The sequence below is a fragment of the Anthonomus grandis genome, chromosome 2 (assembly GCF_022605725.1).
Source record: "Anthonomus grandis grandis chromosome 2, icAntGran1.3, whole genome shotgun sequence".
NCBI lineage: Eukaryota > Metazoa > Arthropoda > Insecta > Coleoptera > Curculionidae > Anthonomus > Anthonomus grandis.
In genome coordinates this window covers 4,437,318-4,452,240 of record NC_065547.1, presented here as the reverse complement: position 1 = coordinate 4,452,240, position 14,923 = coordinate 4,437,318, and the positions used below count along the sequence as shown (strand labels likewise).

The following is a 14,923-nucleotide window of genomic DNA, read 5'->3' as shown; positions in this document are numbered from 1 at the left end:
CTTAATCCTTTGATGTAAGCACTAGCCAAACTGAATTATCTCTAAACTTTTAGCCGTTAATTTGGTTTAATGGCCCATATAAACTTGGTAAATAGATGAGGTGATGTTTAACTAAAAATGACAGGCGTGCAGTCAGCATCTCGTGCAAAAGTTCGCGAGTTTAGAGTGGATTTACGCCCAATATCACGCTGAATTGGTTGAAGCCTAATTAAAACAAAATTTGCAAGCAAATTTCGCAGTTTCTTCTTCACGTAAATTCGTAATTCTTTACCGTAAAATAAAGTGCAGACAGCATCGCGTACCGCAATTTGTTTATTGGGTGTGCCTCGTGCTCTCTACAAGCCATTCTGTTGACAGCTGATGTACGTGCAAATCTTAACCTTACTAAACTCAAACCTAACCAAACAAAAGCTCATCAACACGGATAACAAAATAAGAACAAAATGTCCCTTCGAAATTTAAGGATTCTACGCTTTTCAAACTCACCATTTTGCAACCGGTTGCTGAAAAACAACCATCGAACTTTCACCTCGGTATCGACGACCCATAAAAATGAGCAGGAAACTACCGAAAAAAACACCCATTTCGGCTTTGAAACCGTTAAAGAAAGCGAAAAACAAGAGAAGGGTTTGTATAATTTACACCCTCTTATACTGAATAAAAACTCCATTTTTAGTTGCTAAGGTATTCGAGGATGTCGCCAAGGATTATGACATCATGAACGATGCAATGTCCTTGGGAATTCATAGAGTTTGGAAGGATTATTTCATGTGTCAACTCGGTCCTACTAAGAACACAAAGCTCTTAGATGTGGCCGGAGGAACCGGTATAAAACAGCTAATTTCTATTGTCCTATAAGATTAATAATTACCTTCGTAGGGGATATTGCTTTTAGGTTTTTAAATTATGTGAATGAGTACAAAATTGAGGGCTGTCATATTACAATAACTGATATAAACCCTCATATGTTGGAAGTTGGTAAAAAAAGGAGTCAGGAGTTGAAGCATAATCCTGATTTAATTTCTTGGCAGGAAGGTAATGTATTTTTTATTTCCCACCACCCTGAATCAGATAATTGGTATTGTTGTAAATACTTACTACTCCAAAGTAAGTTTTGTTACTACTCTTACCTTCTATTTGTCAAAAAGGTAATGCTGAAGAGCTTCCTTTCAAGGACAATAAGTTTAATGCATACACAATTGCATTTGGGATTAGAAATTGCACTCATATTGACAAAGTGTTGAGTGAAGCTTACAGGGTATTAAAACCTGGAGGCAGATTTATGTGTTTGGAGTTTAGCCAGCTCGAAAATTCTACTGCACAATGGTATGAACTTTAAATGATAATTATACTCTTAGCTTATAAATATTTGGAATTTTTAGGCTCTACGATCAATACAGTTTTCAAGTAATACCTGTTATGGGACAACTTATTGCAGGCCAGTGGAAACCTTATCAGTACTTAGTGGAAAGTATCAGGCAGTTTCCAAGTCAAGTAAGTAAAATATTTCAGTAAAACTGCTTAACATTTTATTTGTTGTGGTTTAAGGAAACTTTTAAAACTATGATCGAAGAAGCTGGTTTCCGACAAGTGAGTTATGAAAATGTTACTTTAGGAGTGGTGGCAATCCATTCAGGATTTAAGTTGTGAATACATAAATAAAACTCATTCATTGTGTTCCTTATTTTATATTTTCGAGAAATAATATTTCATTTAAATTACAATAAATTCATTAACAATATATTTCTTATATTATGTTTTATTAAAATACCTAACTATAATAATATCGTGCGTGCGGAAGAAGACTGTTACAACTCAAAATTTGCACTTTTTAAGATTTCTGCAAAATACGACCTAAAAATTAATTTTCTTTAATCTAGAATAGTGTTACATGTTTAGTTCAACTACTTCTCGAGAGATGGTGAGATGTCACACCGGCATATTTAAAAAAAACATTGCGCTGCTCAACAAAACCGTTGCAGTTCAGTTTAACACTAGCTCTCAACAGGAAAGGACGGTCCGCTTTGAGCAAAACTGTAACATTTCTATTTGGTGCAAATTGTTAAGTGTTTTTCCTGTTAAAGAGTGTTACAATTTGAGTTATAACGTTGATTTTTTTTTGGTAAGTAAAAATTATATTAATTTTATCTAAAAGAGAGGGTTACATTTTGAAATATAACTTTTTGGCATTAAAAAATATTAAATAGTGTTGATAAGTTATAAGAAAAAAAGAAACATTTTGACTTGTAATCTCTTTGACTAGCAATGTTAATTTAATTTTGTTTTATTCCAAAATGTAACGTTTTTCTTAACATATTTTGTCTTAATTCCGTGTATACAGTAAGTTGTTTTAATACGCAACATAGGGTTTAACGCATCAAAATTTAAATTTGTTTCAATTGAAAAATGGTGAATAGCCAAAATAACATACAAAGTGAAATAAAAGGGATAATTTTTCAATTGTTACTTTTTTTACAAGATTTTACTATTTCTGCTACTCAAACATAACAGCTTACGGCGTTGTTATGTATATCTTTAGGCGGTTTCGAAGTTTTTTGTCTTTGTTAATCCATCAAATGAGTTTAAATTCTTTTACGCAAAACCCTTTGCCTCAATTAAGAAAATATACTGCATGTTTGTAAGTAAGGTATATTATTTAATTGGATCGTTGAAACAGTTACGTCACATCCTTAGTGTTTGCTATGACGTAACATTGCGATCAGCTTAAGCAAATCTTAATTAAATACGTTCGATAATAATACGTCATTGCAGTGTATAGTATACAGTTGTAGTATACATCTTTTTAGCACGTATTCGTGCTGTCTGAATACTGTTTTTCGCGTTTTTGTTTACCCCTATAAAAATAATTTATGTTGTAATTTATTTGCAGATTAAAATGACTGGAACGTATGAAAATCGAAGCTTGCGCATTTTAAAAATGGTAACAAATATTCAAGAAGATGAAATACAACAAATACTTCAAAAGAAAATCAGCTCATATCGGCGGACTTCGAAGGTAGAATAGTAAATAGGCAATAGCCGTAAAGCTTAATTAGATAAATTTCTATTTTTAAGAAAAAGAAAACTGTCAATCTGAAGAAACATCACAAATCTATAAACAGGGTCAGCAGTTCAGCTCTTTTTAAAAATCTGTTCCCTTGCAAGGTAACAAAAAAAAAAAATTAATTTAGACTATATAGGTGTTTCTATTTAATTTATCTTCTAGAATCTTTACTGTCCTGCTTATCAATACCATCTGCGAGCAGTTCATCATCGTGTGTTTATCAAGATAAAACAATCATATCAAATATTTCAGAAGAAGATACAATCACAGCAACTGATTTTGAAGGTATAGAATATGCAAATACTTAATAACTATAAAACTAAATTTTACTATTTCCAAATTCTTAGAAAATATAGATTTTCATTTTAAAGAAATTCAGAACCAGGATAGTAGTGATGTTGGCACTCAAAATCAAAACTAATACGTTTTTCCAAGGTAAAAAAATAAAGATTAAATATTTTGGTTTTAATTATTTCTTTTAGGAACCTCAGTGCGACGCTCGTCAACCTCTTCAAGCAGTTCATCATCGAATTCATCTGACTCATCATCGACATCATCTTCATCAGAATCTGATGAGGAACATGATCCATTTGGATCAGATGATAGTGTAAAGGATTCATTATACGAGAATACAAACTCGCCAAATAATTCTGATACATCGGAAGAAGAGAATATCCATCAACCAAAAAAACGAAAACTTATAAATGAGACTGAAATAAAACAAATGGGCAAAAGAAAAATGTATTATTATGGAAAAAAAAATCAAACAAAAATATTAAGGAATACAGGAAAAGCTTAAGTTTCCACACAAATAAAAAAAAATGAAGATGGAACAAAAATTAAAATGCAAAGAGAACATCCGCAAAAATCCATTCAGTTACCTTGCAATGAGAAATGTCGTTTGAAATGCTATATTAAAATTTTGGAGGAACAACGATTACATATTTTTAATGAATATTATAGTCTCGGAGATATTAATAAGCAACGAAAATACATTTTATCTAACATGACGTCAATAAATCCAAAATATAAGTATAGCAATACTGAACAGCCTAGAAACCCGAATAATGCATTCCATTTTATATCAAGCACAAAGGTACGTGTTTGTAAAAAATTTTTTATGGCAACGTTAGCCATAAACAACAGAACAATTCAGACGGTACTAAAAAAACAAAAAAGCTGCAAAAGTGGGACAGTGATTGAGACAGACAAAAGAGGGAGGCACCAAAATCATAAAAAGATAAGCGATGAAATTAAAACCCAAATAAGAAACCATATTAATTCAATACCTAGAATTGACAGTCATTACTGTCGAAGCAGAACAACCAAAGAGTATATAGAAGGAGGAAAAAGTTTAATGGATATTCACAGGGACTATGTAAGTCTGAGCAAAGAAAAAATCAAGATTTTGGAAACTACCAGCTTTATAGCAAAATATTTAATGAAGAATATAATATTGCATTCCATTTGCCAAAAAAAGATCAGTGCCGAGCTCTGTATTGAATATCAAAATGCAACAGATGAAGAAAGGAAGATATTAGAAGAAAAGTATAATCGGGATATACAAGAGAAAGAGCTAAGCAGATTAGAGAAGCAGAATATGGACGGTAATGTAAAAGTGTTAGTGTACGATCTCTAAAAAGTTTTACCATGTCCAACGGGACAAGCAAATTCTTTTTACTATGTTTCTAAACTAAATGTATTCAATTTGACCATTTTTGATATAAAAGAAACCGAAGGTACTTGTTATGTATGGCATGAAGGCCAATGCTTAAGAGGAGCCAATGATATTGGGACTTGCATTTTGAAATATTTAGAAGGCTTAACTCAAGAACACTCAGAAAATCTAGATGTAATATTTTACTCGGATAATTGTCCGGGACAAAATAAAAACAAATTTATTTTAGCTCTTTACATCTTTGCAGTAAATAAATTGAATATTAATTCCATAAGACATAAATTTTTAATTAAGGGACACAGTCAAAGTGAAGGTGATAGTGTTCATGCTAGAATTGAGTCAGAAATTACAAAATTTAAAAAAGCCAACCCTATTTATGTACCCGAACAATACATAAGTATAAGAAATGCTAAAAAAACAAAAAAATCTTATAAGGTTAATGAACTTTGTTTTAAGGACATGCTTGATATAAAAAAACTTTCTGCCGATCTGTTTGCAAATCCCCAAAATGTTAGGTTTAATGATTTAAAAATTATACGGAAAGTGAAACGATATACGATAAGTGAAAGGAAAATCATAAATTTTGATAACATTAAACTGCAAAACGCATATTCTAGAAAACCAGGAATTTCTGATGCCAAGAAAAAAGGATTATTAGGCCTACAATAAAACTCCTCTAATTCGAGCTTCTTTATCTCGAAATATTCCCTAATTCGAATATTTTATACTACCAAAAAAGGTATCATCAAGTTTATATGATATTTTATCTCTATAAGTCGAATTTCTCTATCTCGAATTTTTCTATAAGTCGAAATAACGTTTAACGCATTGCCGATGGCTAACTCGAATTTTGCGGGAAAGTACAGACATTTTTCTAGGAAAAAATCTGTTTGTTACATGGATTTGCTATTGTATCATTTTTCTTTTTGTTAGTTCAAACGGAAAAAGGCTCTCATCGCGACGTGGCGGTTTTGTGGTTATAGTTTTTTGGTGCGTATGCGAATTAAGACAATGTGTTTTTATTAAAAATAATTATGGCTAAGAGAAATTTAAAGTGCTTACCATTATGTGAGAAATTGAAATTAATTGCTGAAGTGGAAAAAGGTGAAAAGAAAAAGAAGGATATTGCCGAACAGTTTGGGATACCACCCAATACTCTGTCAACGATCCTAAAAAACAAGGATAGACTTTTAGAGAAAAAAGATGATTACGCTTCAAACTGTAAGAGGAGAAGGCTTACACCTTGTGTGAATGAAGATATTGATGAAGCAATGCTTAAGTGGGTTACTACGGCACGAAATAAAAATCTCCCTCTATCTGGAACTCTTATAAGAGAAAAAGCTAAGGAGTTTGCAACTGCTTTGGGGCGGGACGATTTTGCAGCTAGCATAGGATGGTTAGATAAGTTTAAAACTAGGCATAACATCGTTCAAATGTCTTTATGTGGTGAAAGTGCTTCTGCAGATTTGGCGTCTTGTGAAGAATGGCAAAAGAATGTATTGCCCACTCTGATCGGTCAATATGATAAGGATGACATTTTTAATGCTGATGAAACAGGAGTTTTCTTTAAATGTTTACCCAACAAAACACTAGCATTTAAAGGACAAAAATGCCATGGTGGCAAAAACAGCAAGGAACGAAATTACAGTTATGGTTGGAAGTAATATGAGTGGGACTAAAAAGCTTAGGTTGCTAATCATTGGTAAGTCAAAGAATCCACGTTGTTTTAAGGGCATTAAATCATTTGCAGTGGACTATGAGTTTAATAAAAAAGCATGGATGACAAGTGAGATTTATGAAAAATGGCTATTAAAGCTTGATAAGAAATTTGCAGCCCAAAGAAGAAAAGTTTTACTATTCGTTGATAATTGTCCTGCACATCCCAAGTCTGTTGAATCTAAGTTAAAAAATATTAAACTTGAATATTTTCCGCCTAACCTTACGTCAATCTTACAACCCATGGATCAAGGAATTATAAAAAATTTGAAGCAACATTATAGGAAGCGGATTGTTATGAAAGTTTTAGCCCATATGGAAGTGGCAACTCCTACAACTGTGACGTTACTTGACGCAATTCAAGATCTTAATAAAACGTGGACTCTGGACGTAAAAGAACAAACCATTGCTAATTGCTTTAGAAAAGCAGGATTTGTTAAAGATAAAGTTCAACAAGATGCTGATAACTGAGACGAGGATGACCTTGTTCCATTATCTGAATTAAAAACCCTGTGGACCTCATACAGAAGGGCTATAAACATGAGTGATGTTTCATTTGAAGACTATGTGACAATTGATGATAATGTACAAACAACAGGTTTTCCAACTGATAAAGAGATCCTAGAAAGCATAATAGAAAATCTTGTTCCAAATAAAAAAGGTAGGCTAGATTATGCCTTTTTAGATTGTAAGAATTGTTTTGTATTGTTTCAGACCCTGAAGGAAATGAAGATGATGGCCAAAGCGAAGGTGAGACTGTTCCGACACCTACAATTGACGAGACGATTTCTGCTATTGAAAAGATAAGATGTTTTATTTTATCCAGAGAAAATATTCCATATGAAATACACAATTCTTTAAATTTATTAGAAGATTTTATAGATAAGGAAAAATGGACCAATTTCATACAAAAAAAAAATAACTGACTTCTTTAAAAAAAAATTATAAACATATTGATATGCATACATATTATGTAACACATACAACATACAAAATTTTAGTTTTATATGAAGAAAATACTTTTTTTGGTACTAATAAACAATAACCCCTTAATTAGCCGTTTTTTTCTGTAAGTCGATTTTTCCATAAGTCGAATTTTTTAGTCTGTCCCTTGAAGATTCGAGTTAAAGAAGTTTCACTGTAATTGAGAAAAAAAAGTGTATGACAATGTACTATTTGGATTTTTTTCAAAACTTGTAGAAGCTGTATAGCTAAGGTATAAACAGAAACCTTTTTGACTTTTATGTTTTTTTTTTAATTTTTATGTTCTGTTAAGTTGTCTCTAGATTTTTTTAAACATAAAATCTACCTAGGTTAGTGTTTGCTTAACTTTGAGTTAATTGATAAGCGGCAATTTGTTTTTTTTTAGATTCTATGTTTATATTTAGGTTGGAAGTTAATACTAAGCCAAAGTTATGTTTTAAAGTGACTTAAGAATTTTTTAATGTTTTAATTTAGCTTTGATATTGTATTTGTTTATTTTTTTACTAGATAATAAACTGATACAAAACTTACCTTTGTGTATATTTTCTGTAAAAGAGAGTTACATAAGCATTTTTGGGGATATTTTGATGTCTTACCGTTTGATTGTTATCTGTTAAATATTTAACTATAAAAGAAAGTTTTAATTGTATATTCTTTAAAAAAAAAAACATTAGCTATATTTTTAAATTTCATTGAAAAAAATATTCAAGAGAGTTACATATTCCTGTTTTTACCAAAATAAAAAAACTAAATAATAATAATCTTAATGTAACATCTAAATGCCATACTTTAACATAATTTTTGTGATTGACTATAAAGAACATTTAATGATAAAATAATATTCTTTAAGTAGCTCTCCTGAACAGTTACACATTTTGAGATGTAACAGTCTTCTTCTGCACACACGATATGAATGCTTATTTTAATAAAGTTCAATAGAAATGCAATAAATTAGTTTTTCTTATATTCTATCCTTTCCACTTTGACATCATCTCCTACTAACTGGTAAACATATGTTACCACTGTAGTGTTTTGAATATCCATTAGCACAAAAGATGGAGTTATTGACCTAATAATACCCTTGCCAACATAATCATATCTGAACCTATTTTAGCAGTACTTACGTGTCTAAGGCATTATAACTTCCTGTTGCACTACCTGGATTAATGTAAAACTTGTTTTCATGCTCGTAGGCCTCAAATTTATGTGTGTGCCCTGAGATCAGAATATCCACATCTAACTGTCGCTGAATAAGTGCTAAAACGTATCAAGTCCCTTCATAAAATTTAAGACATAAAAAATTATTCATACCCAAAGCTTCAGGGTCTCCCCAAGGCACCACTTGGTGCCCATGTGACAAACCAATTCTAAACTGGCCCACTGTAACCACTTTTTGTTCTGGATAGTTTAAATTCTAAAAAAAGAGTTGTTAGTGGTCTGGGATGTTTAATGGTTTCATTTAAGTTTACATCATCAAAATCCCCCCTGACCACATGTACATCAGAAGCTAAAGTTTTTAAGTAATCGTAAGACTCTTTGGTACATAAGTTTCCGGTACATAAAATGTGCTGAATCCGGCCGGGAACCAGTAATTTTTTGAATTTAGCAGGTAAACTGCTGCATCTGTGTGGAATGTGCAGATCTCCTAACACCAAAACAAGCTGGAAAAGTGAGATTTTGTACCGCGGTGACATTAGTACTTTATGTGCTTACCATTATAAAGTATTTTTTCAACAGGAAAAATAATAGAAAACAGCAATTTGGAAATGGGAGTTTTGTTTTGAATAATTTTACAGCTGTTAACTGCCAACATTGACAGACATTATGACATTATGTCATAGAGGACCAGGTCCGGTGTTGCCACAGTTTTTTGTGTTAAGTAATATAATGCCTTAGTCAAAATAAAAACTTCACTTTAAAAAAATTCAAGGGATATTCTAAGCACATTCTGGAAACAGCAAAGCGAATAAACAAATGAGAAAGTATTTCTCTACTAAACGGGCAATAATATTGCTCCGGTATCGAATGCTGTCTATATCCCTTATTATGGATCTAGAATGTTGCTGTCTACAGGCTTTGCTAAGTAATTAACGTTACATCCTTACATTAGAGGTGTGTTGAAAACAGATCTCTGTTAAGCCGGCCTCACACGACTGGTGTACTTGACAAGTACACCAATACTGGTATACTTGGCAAGTATCTCTGCTCAACACACCAATACACAAGCCATGGCTTTCACACGACGTGTGCATTGTTTGTTGATGTTGCTGTTAAATGTTGGTGGTAGTTGATGTGGGTGTGATATGAGTGTCGGCCATCATGAATAGAGTTTATTCTGAAAATGTCGTAGCTGCTGCAGCGTTTGTAAATATGAGTGGGTGTTATTTAAAATTAAAAAAAAAAAAAAAAATTAAGAAAAAAAAAGAGAAGATGGTGGATGGTATCTTTAAATGGAAGTCGAGAAAGGTAAGTAGTTACGTAAAAGGTACCACTTTATTAAAAAAGTTTTATTTAACTGCTTTGACCGCCTGACTGTTGTCAGCATATACGAGTACACATATACAGGGTGACAATTTGAAAAGGCCATATCTTAGGAAGGAACAAAAAACTAAATAAAAAAAGGCTGAAAACACTTTCTGTAAAATAAAGGGGGAACAAAAATAAGCATATTATCTCGTCCCTATCTACAGCACCTTAGACAGAGAGTACGGTGTACAGTACAGGTGAGATACACCCCTAAAATCTTAAACAGAAAGAGGGTCGAGTGATACATCATATTAAAGGTCTTTCAATTTTCTTTCCAAAAATACCATCAAATTTCAAATCCGTCTTGCCATTCCCAAAAGAACAGCTGTTAAACATAGCCCATTTTTAATCTTTTAGAGATCATAGAGCAAAATGGATTTCACATTCATGTCTTAACTTTTCACTATCTATCTGGTGACGCTAATTGGACAACTTTTGACAGGTTGTCAAATTAGCGTCACCAGATAGATATTAAGAAGTTAAGATAGGTTAAATTAGGTTAAATTAACCTAAAAAATTTCCCCCTGAAAAATAAATTTGACGTGTTTTTTGTAAAATTTTTTAAATTTTATATGCGGTCTGGAAATTTTCAAATTGACACCCTGTATGTGTATATGTGTCGTTGCCAGTCAACAATATTATTGTTTTAATTTGTTTTGTTGCAGATATAGTGCCACAGACATGCTACAGGACCTAAAACTAAGAATGTTTTACGTACTATATGACGGATTCGTTTTCATATAAATCCAGAAACTCTAATACTACTTCGTTTGACAACTCCATTTTCAAATGTCAAACGCAAAAAAGAACCCAGTTTCTAGACCTACAGACCTACTCCCTACAACATTAGAATACACACTATTTAGTATGACGACGCCGAAAGGCACAGGCATACTACACCCAAGTAACATTTTCTCAAGCAGTTGGTTTTTAAAGTTGCCTTTTAGCCGCACCAAGGTTCTGCAATAGTCATTGGCTTGCTTGATGGAACTATTTAGGTTAAATTTTGTGCTAATAGGAACTAGGAACATTAGGTAAATTAAAAAACTAAGTAGTAGTTCTAGTCAAGTGTCAACAATAACGTTGTTATGGCCATAAACGAGGGCTTGATGGTTTTGAGATAATAAGGTTTAGGAGAGGTTATATTTCAGCATTAATTTGGTAATTAAAATTCCAATATAGAACGATTTTAGCATTAAAATTACCTATTCAGAACCATATGGTCTTGAATCAATTGCCTAACTATATGGCACTTTATGCGGCCTATTCCGGAAAATATAGCATTTTTTAACACCTAAAGGACTTGCTAAAAGTCATATGGATAATAAGATAGCTTTATGGGATAAGGTTTAACCAACTAGTCACAATAAGACACAGTTTGCGGACGGTCGCGACTATTAAATCTTACGTGATTTATTCTTAGAATACAGGGATGTCTTGGCACAAAATTGTAAGAAGTGGTAATTTTAAAATAAAAGTGAAGCGAAATTTCCAACGAATTACAACTGGTCAGGTAAATATGACAAATAAAATATTGACAATTTTGGTAGATTATAACATACAAAAAAATTTAGTTTGCAATAGATACACCGGAAGAAGATAATTCTCGTAATTTAACTGATGGCGGTCTTGGCATTGAACCTGATGCTCTAGAATCAGATATTCACGATGCCAGTACCAGTAGCTTAATAGAAAAACTGGCTTCAGAACAACCAAGTTCATCAATGGATTGGAATGAAGATGATGAAATTGATGATAAGAAATGTGATTTTAGTCAAGATTTAAAAGATTGGGCACTGAAATATAACATTAGACACGTTGTCATTAAAGATATTTTAAATAAAAATACAGAGGTCAAGTTTCCTAAGGACCCTAGAACTTTTTTGGCTACTCATTGTAAAATAAATTTACGGGATATTGCAGGAGGTCAAGTGTCAATTGGCATAATGGATTAACTAAGTGCTTGCAAGAAATATATCATAACATAGAAAAAAACCAAAATATATTTTTTAAATATGGTTATCTTCCTCTGATGCCGTCTTGAACTGTCTTTTTACAATACAGGAGAATGTTTTCCATTTATCTTTTGGAGCGGATCTTTCATCCAATAACACTTTTATTTTCACAGTAACTAGAACCACCAAAACCAAACGCAAACTGAATTGCAATAAAGAAAACTCAAGAAATCCCGCGTAGTAATAAATAATGCCAATATAGATCCTACTAAATGCCTAAAAGCCATTTATTGAAATTCGCCCAGACTTTGCCAGCTAATTGGTTATTAAAAGTGGCCTATAAGTCCTGGAAGATGCTAGTTAGCCCTGTTTTAGCTTTTTTTAAAACCCACTGGCATTTTTTTAAGCCTTTTGTCCTACGACATAGCTTTTGATACTTAAGTTATTGTAGCAGCTTAAAAGCATACCCTGCTAGGCGTCCATTTTGAAGAAAAAATGTAATTCTTCCATTTTTATAAGCTATTCAAATACAGGCAAAAATAATGTATTATGTAAACAATTTAGATAATATATAAAGACACTGGAGCATTTAAGTACATATTATCACTAAAGCATCTCAGAAATAAAAATATATTAATTTTTTGTTGGCACTGAATAATGTTTAATTCGTAAGATATCAAAGGCGCGCGTTTTATAGTTAAATTACACCTAACTTTTTCAAGAAACTGGTGTGCGCAATGAAAATCGGTCATCTATTCCAGTATAATATTTTTTTTTCTAAAATAAAGTCATACTTACTGAAAATGTCGCCATTGCTTTTTATTTTGGCGTTGTCTTATTTTTACCCTGGCTGTATCATATTTAAAACTAAAAAAACTATAAATCAGATTTTTATACTTTGGTATCTCTGAAATACCATATTTAAAACTAAATGGCAAAATTTTAGTACATCAATATGTATCAGAAATGCCAAAAGCCGGCGAACAGGCCAAACTATATAACCACCTAAAAGTCTAAAAGGACTTTGCTAAAGGGTTGTAAACAGGTAGGCGTAAAAGCTTTCAGGTTCTACACAGGTTACTTTTGGGCATCTTCGGGTTCGATAAAGGTTATTTCTATTAGCTATATAGGTTCTGTGATATGCGATCTGGTTTCAAATTGGCCAGCGACAACCTCTTTAGGGCTGGGCCTTTTTTTACTACAGGAGGTTATGCGGGCTAATAAATAATGTTGTTTGTGTTTAATGGCATAATCAATAATTTTTCTTAAACTTTTTCTATTTATAACCTTTTTAGAACCTAAATTGTTACTTGGGCAGCTCGTGTGAGCGCAACCACAAGTATAGAAATGCATGGACTGGTCAAGTGTACCAATAATGGTAATCCCTTTAACTGGCGATAATTTTACCGACAGACGTAGACGGCGGGACTCTGACCAGTACTCATCAGTCACCAATAATTGTACAAGTAAACCACTCACACGACATGGAAAGTATTCGCCAGTGACAAATATTGGCCAAGTATACCAGTCGTGTGAGGCCGGCTTTAACGTTAAATTAATTGGCTCTCCAGATATCACAACTCTGCAGATAAGGCGAAAAGTTAAAATTTCTTTCATTTCCTCTCATGAGAGACTTACAGATGTATTTTCTTAAAAGAAAAAAAAAACAGGAATCACCATTAAAAATTTACCACACAACAAACCCAAGAAGTTGCTAAAAAAATTAATATGCGACACGCTGCGGCACGTGATGCTCTCTACACGATTTGTCAAGTAATTAACGTCACGCCAGTTCTTCCTGGATGTTGTACATTAGAGATGTGTTGATAACATGAGGTATTTCTTGTGAGGAAAATTTCGTACATTAGAGATATGTTGAAAAGATGGGCTTCCTTAAAAGTTAAATTAATTTACTCTGCAGATAACAGTGTATTAAGACCGAATATATTTTTTCGATTTTCTCGTGATATTGACTAATTTTCTTAAGTATCCGAAAAATTTAATATGTCAACACTGACAACACCGGTGAGTGATGCTTTCTACATCACCAAAAGATTCCAAGCGGTCTATCGGTACTTACCGTTCCTAAATGGTATTAACCAAACACGTTCAAACGGTTATAACTATAACCGCTGATACGTGACGTCACCAATTAGCCCTTTATACGTCATCAATTTGCAACAGTAATTACCCACGTCCGGAACTGTTTAAGTTACTTCAACCAAACTCGTCCAAGCGGACACGATTGGTTATGTTATAAAGGGACTGTTCAAGGTGAACCAATGGCTTAACCGCGGTTAAAACCGCTAGATCGCTTGGAATCGGTTCAAATAATTAACGTCACGCCATCTCTTGGCGGTTCGATTTCGTATATTGAGATGTGTTAAGAGTATGAGGTCGCGTTATGGTTAAATTAATTGGCTTTGCAGATAACGGTCTTCTGTGTTGCAGTCGGAAACGACTTGAGTCCACTCGTGGTTCAGAGTCCACGTTAAATTGTAAGTCCATAAGAAGCAAACAAGGTAACGGTCTTTTAAGGCGGGAAGTTTGAATTTTGTACCCTTTTTGCATATTAAAGACCAATTTTCTTAACCGCCATTATATATGCTTTATGCAATAAATACATAAAGTGTCCGAATAAAGTAATACTGCAGCACACGTTTCGCGAAGTAATTAAATTCAGGCCATCTCTTGTCTTGGTAGGCCGACCTACCGGTCCTACCTAGTGGATGGTAGGTCGATTTAGTACATTACAGACATGTTGATAACATGGTGTTCCGTTAACATTAAATTAATTTAGTCTGCAGATAATTAATGTGGCAAAGCTGTGGTACAGGATCTTTTCGTGCATCGATTTACTACATTAGAGGTGTGTTGACGTTAAATAATCATGAATATGTTTTTTAAGGGCAGAAAACTAAAAAAGAACAGCCAGTTTGAGAAAAAGTACTTTTTCAATTTCTTACAAAAGAAACAATTGTTTAAACAAAACCATCATAA

General features: G+C 32.8%; 2 protein-coding genes across 2 annotated transcripts; one reads left to right on the top strand and one right to left on the bottom strand.

The window, feature by feature from the left end:
- Positions 1-374: 374 nt before the first annotated feature.
- Positions 375-1,743, top strand: LOC126750458 (2-methoxy-6-polyprenyl-1,4-benzoquinol methylase, mitochondrial-like). Its single transcript, XM_050460083.1, has 6 exons — positions 375-627; positions 677-826; positions 880-1,035; positions 1,149-1,326; positions 1,383-1,494; positions 1,549-1,743. The coding sequence occupies exons 1-6, from the start codon at positions 444-446 to the stop codon at positions 1,648-1,650; spliced, it is 882 nt and encodes a 293-aa protein (XP_050316040.1). The 5' UTR covers positions 375-443; the 3' UTR covers positions 1,651-1,743.
- Positions 1,744-2,412: 669 nt separating this feature from the next.
- Positions 2,413-9,267, bottom strand: LOC126750459 (vacuolar protein sorting-associated protein 29). Its single transcript, XM_050460084.1, has 5 exons — positions 9,156-9,267; positions 8,912-9,103; positions 8,754-8,856; positions 8,567-8,699; positions 2,413-8,511 (listed from the first exon to the last, which is right to left on the bottom strand). The coding sequence occupies exons 1-5, from the start codon at positions 9,156-9,158 to the stop codon at positions 8,394-8,396; spliced, it is 549 nt and encodes a 182-aa protein (XP_050316041.1). The 5' UTR covers positions 9,159-9,267; the 3' UTR covers positions 2,413-8,393.
- Between the last annotated feature and the right edge of the window lie 5,656 nt (positions 9,268-14,923).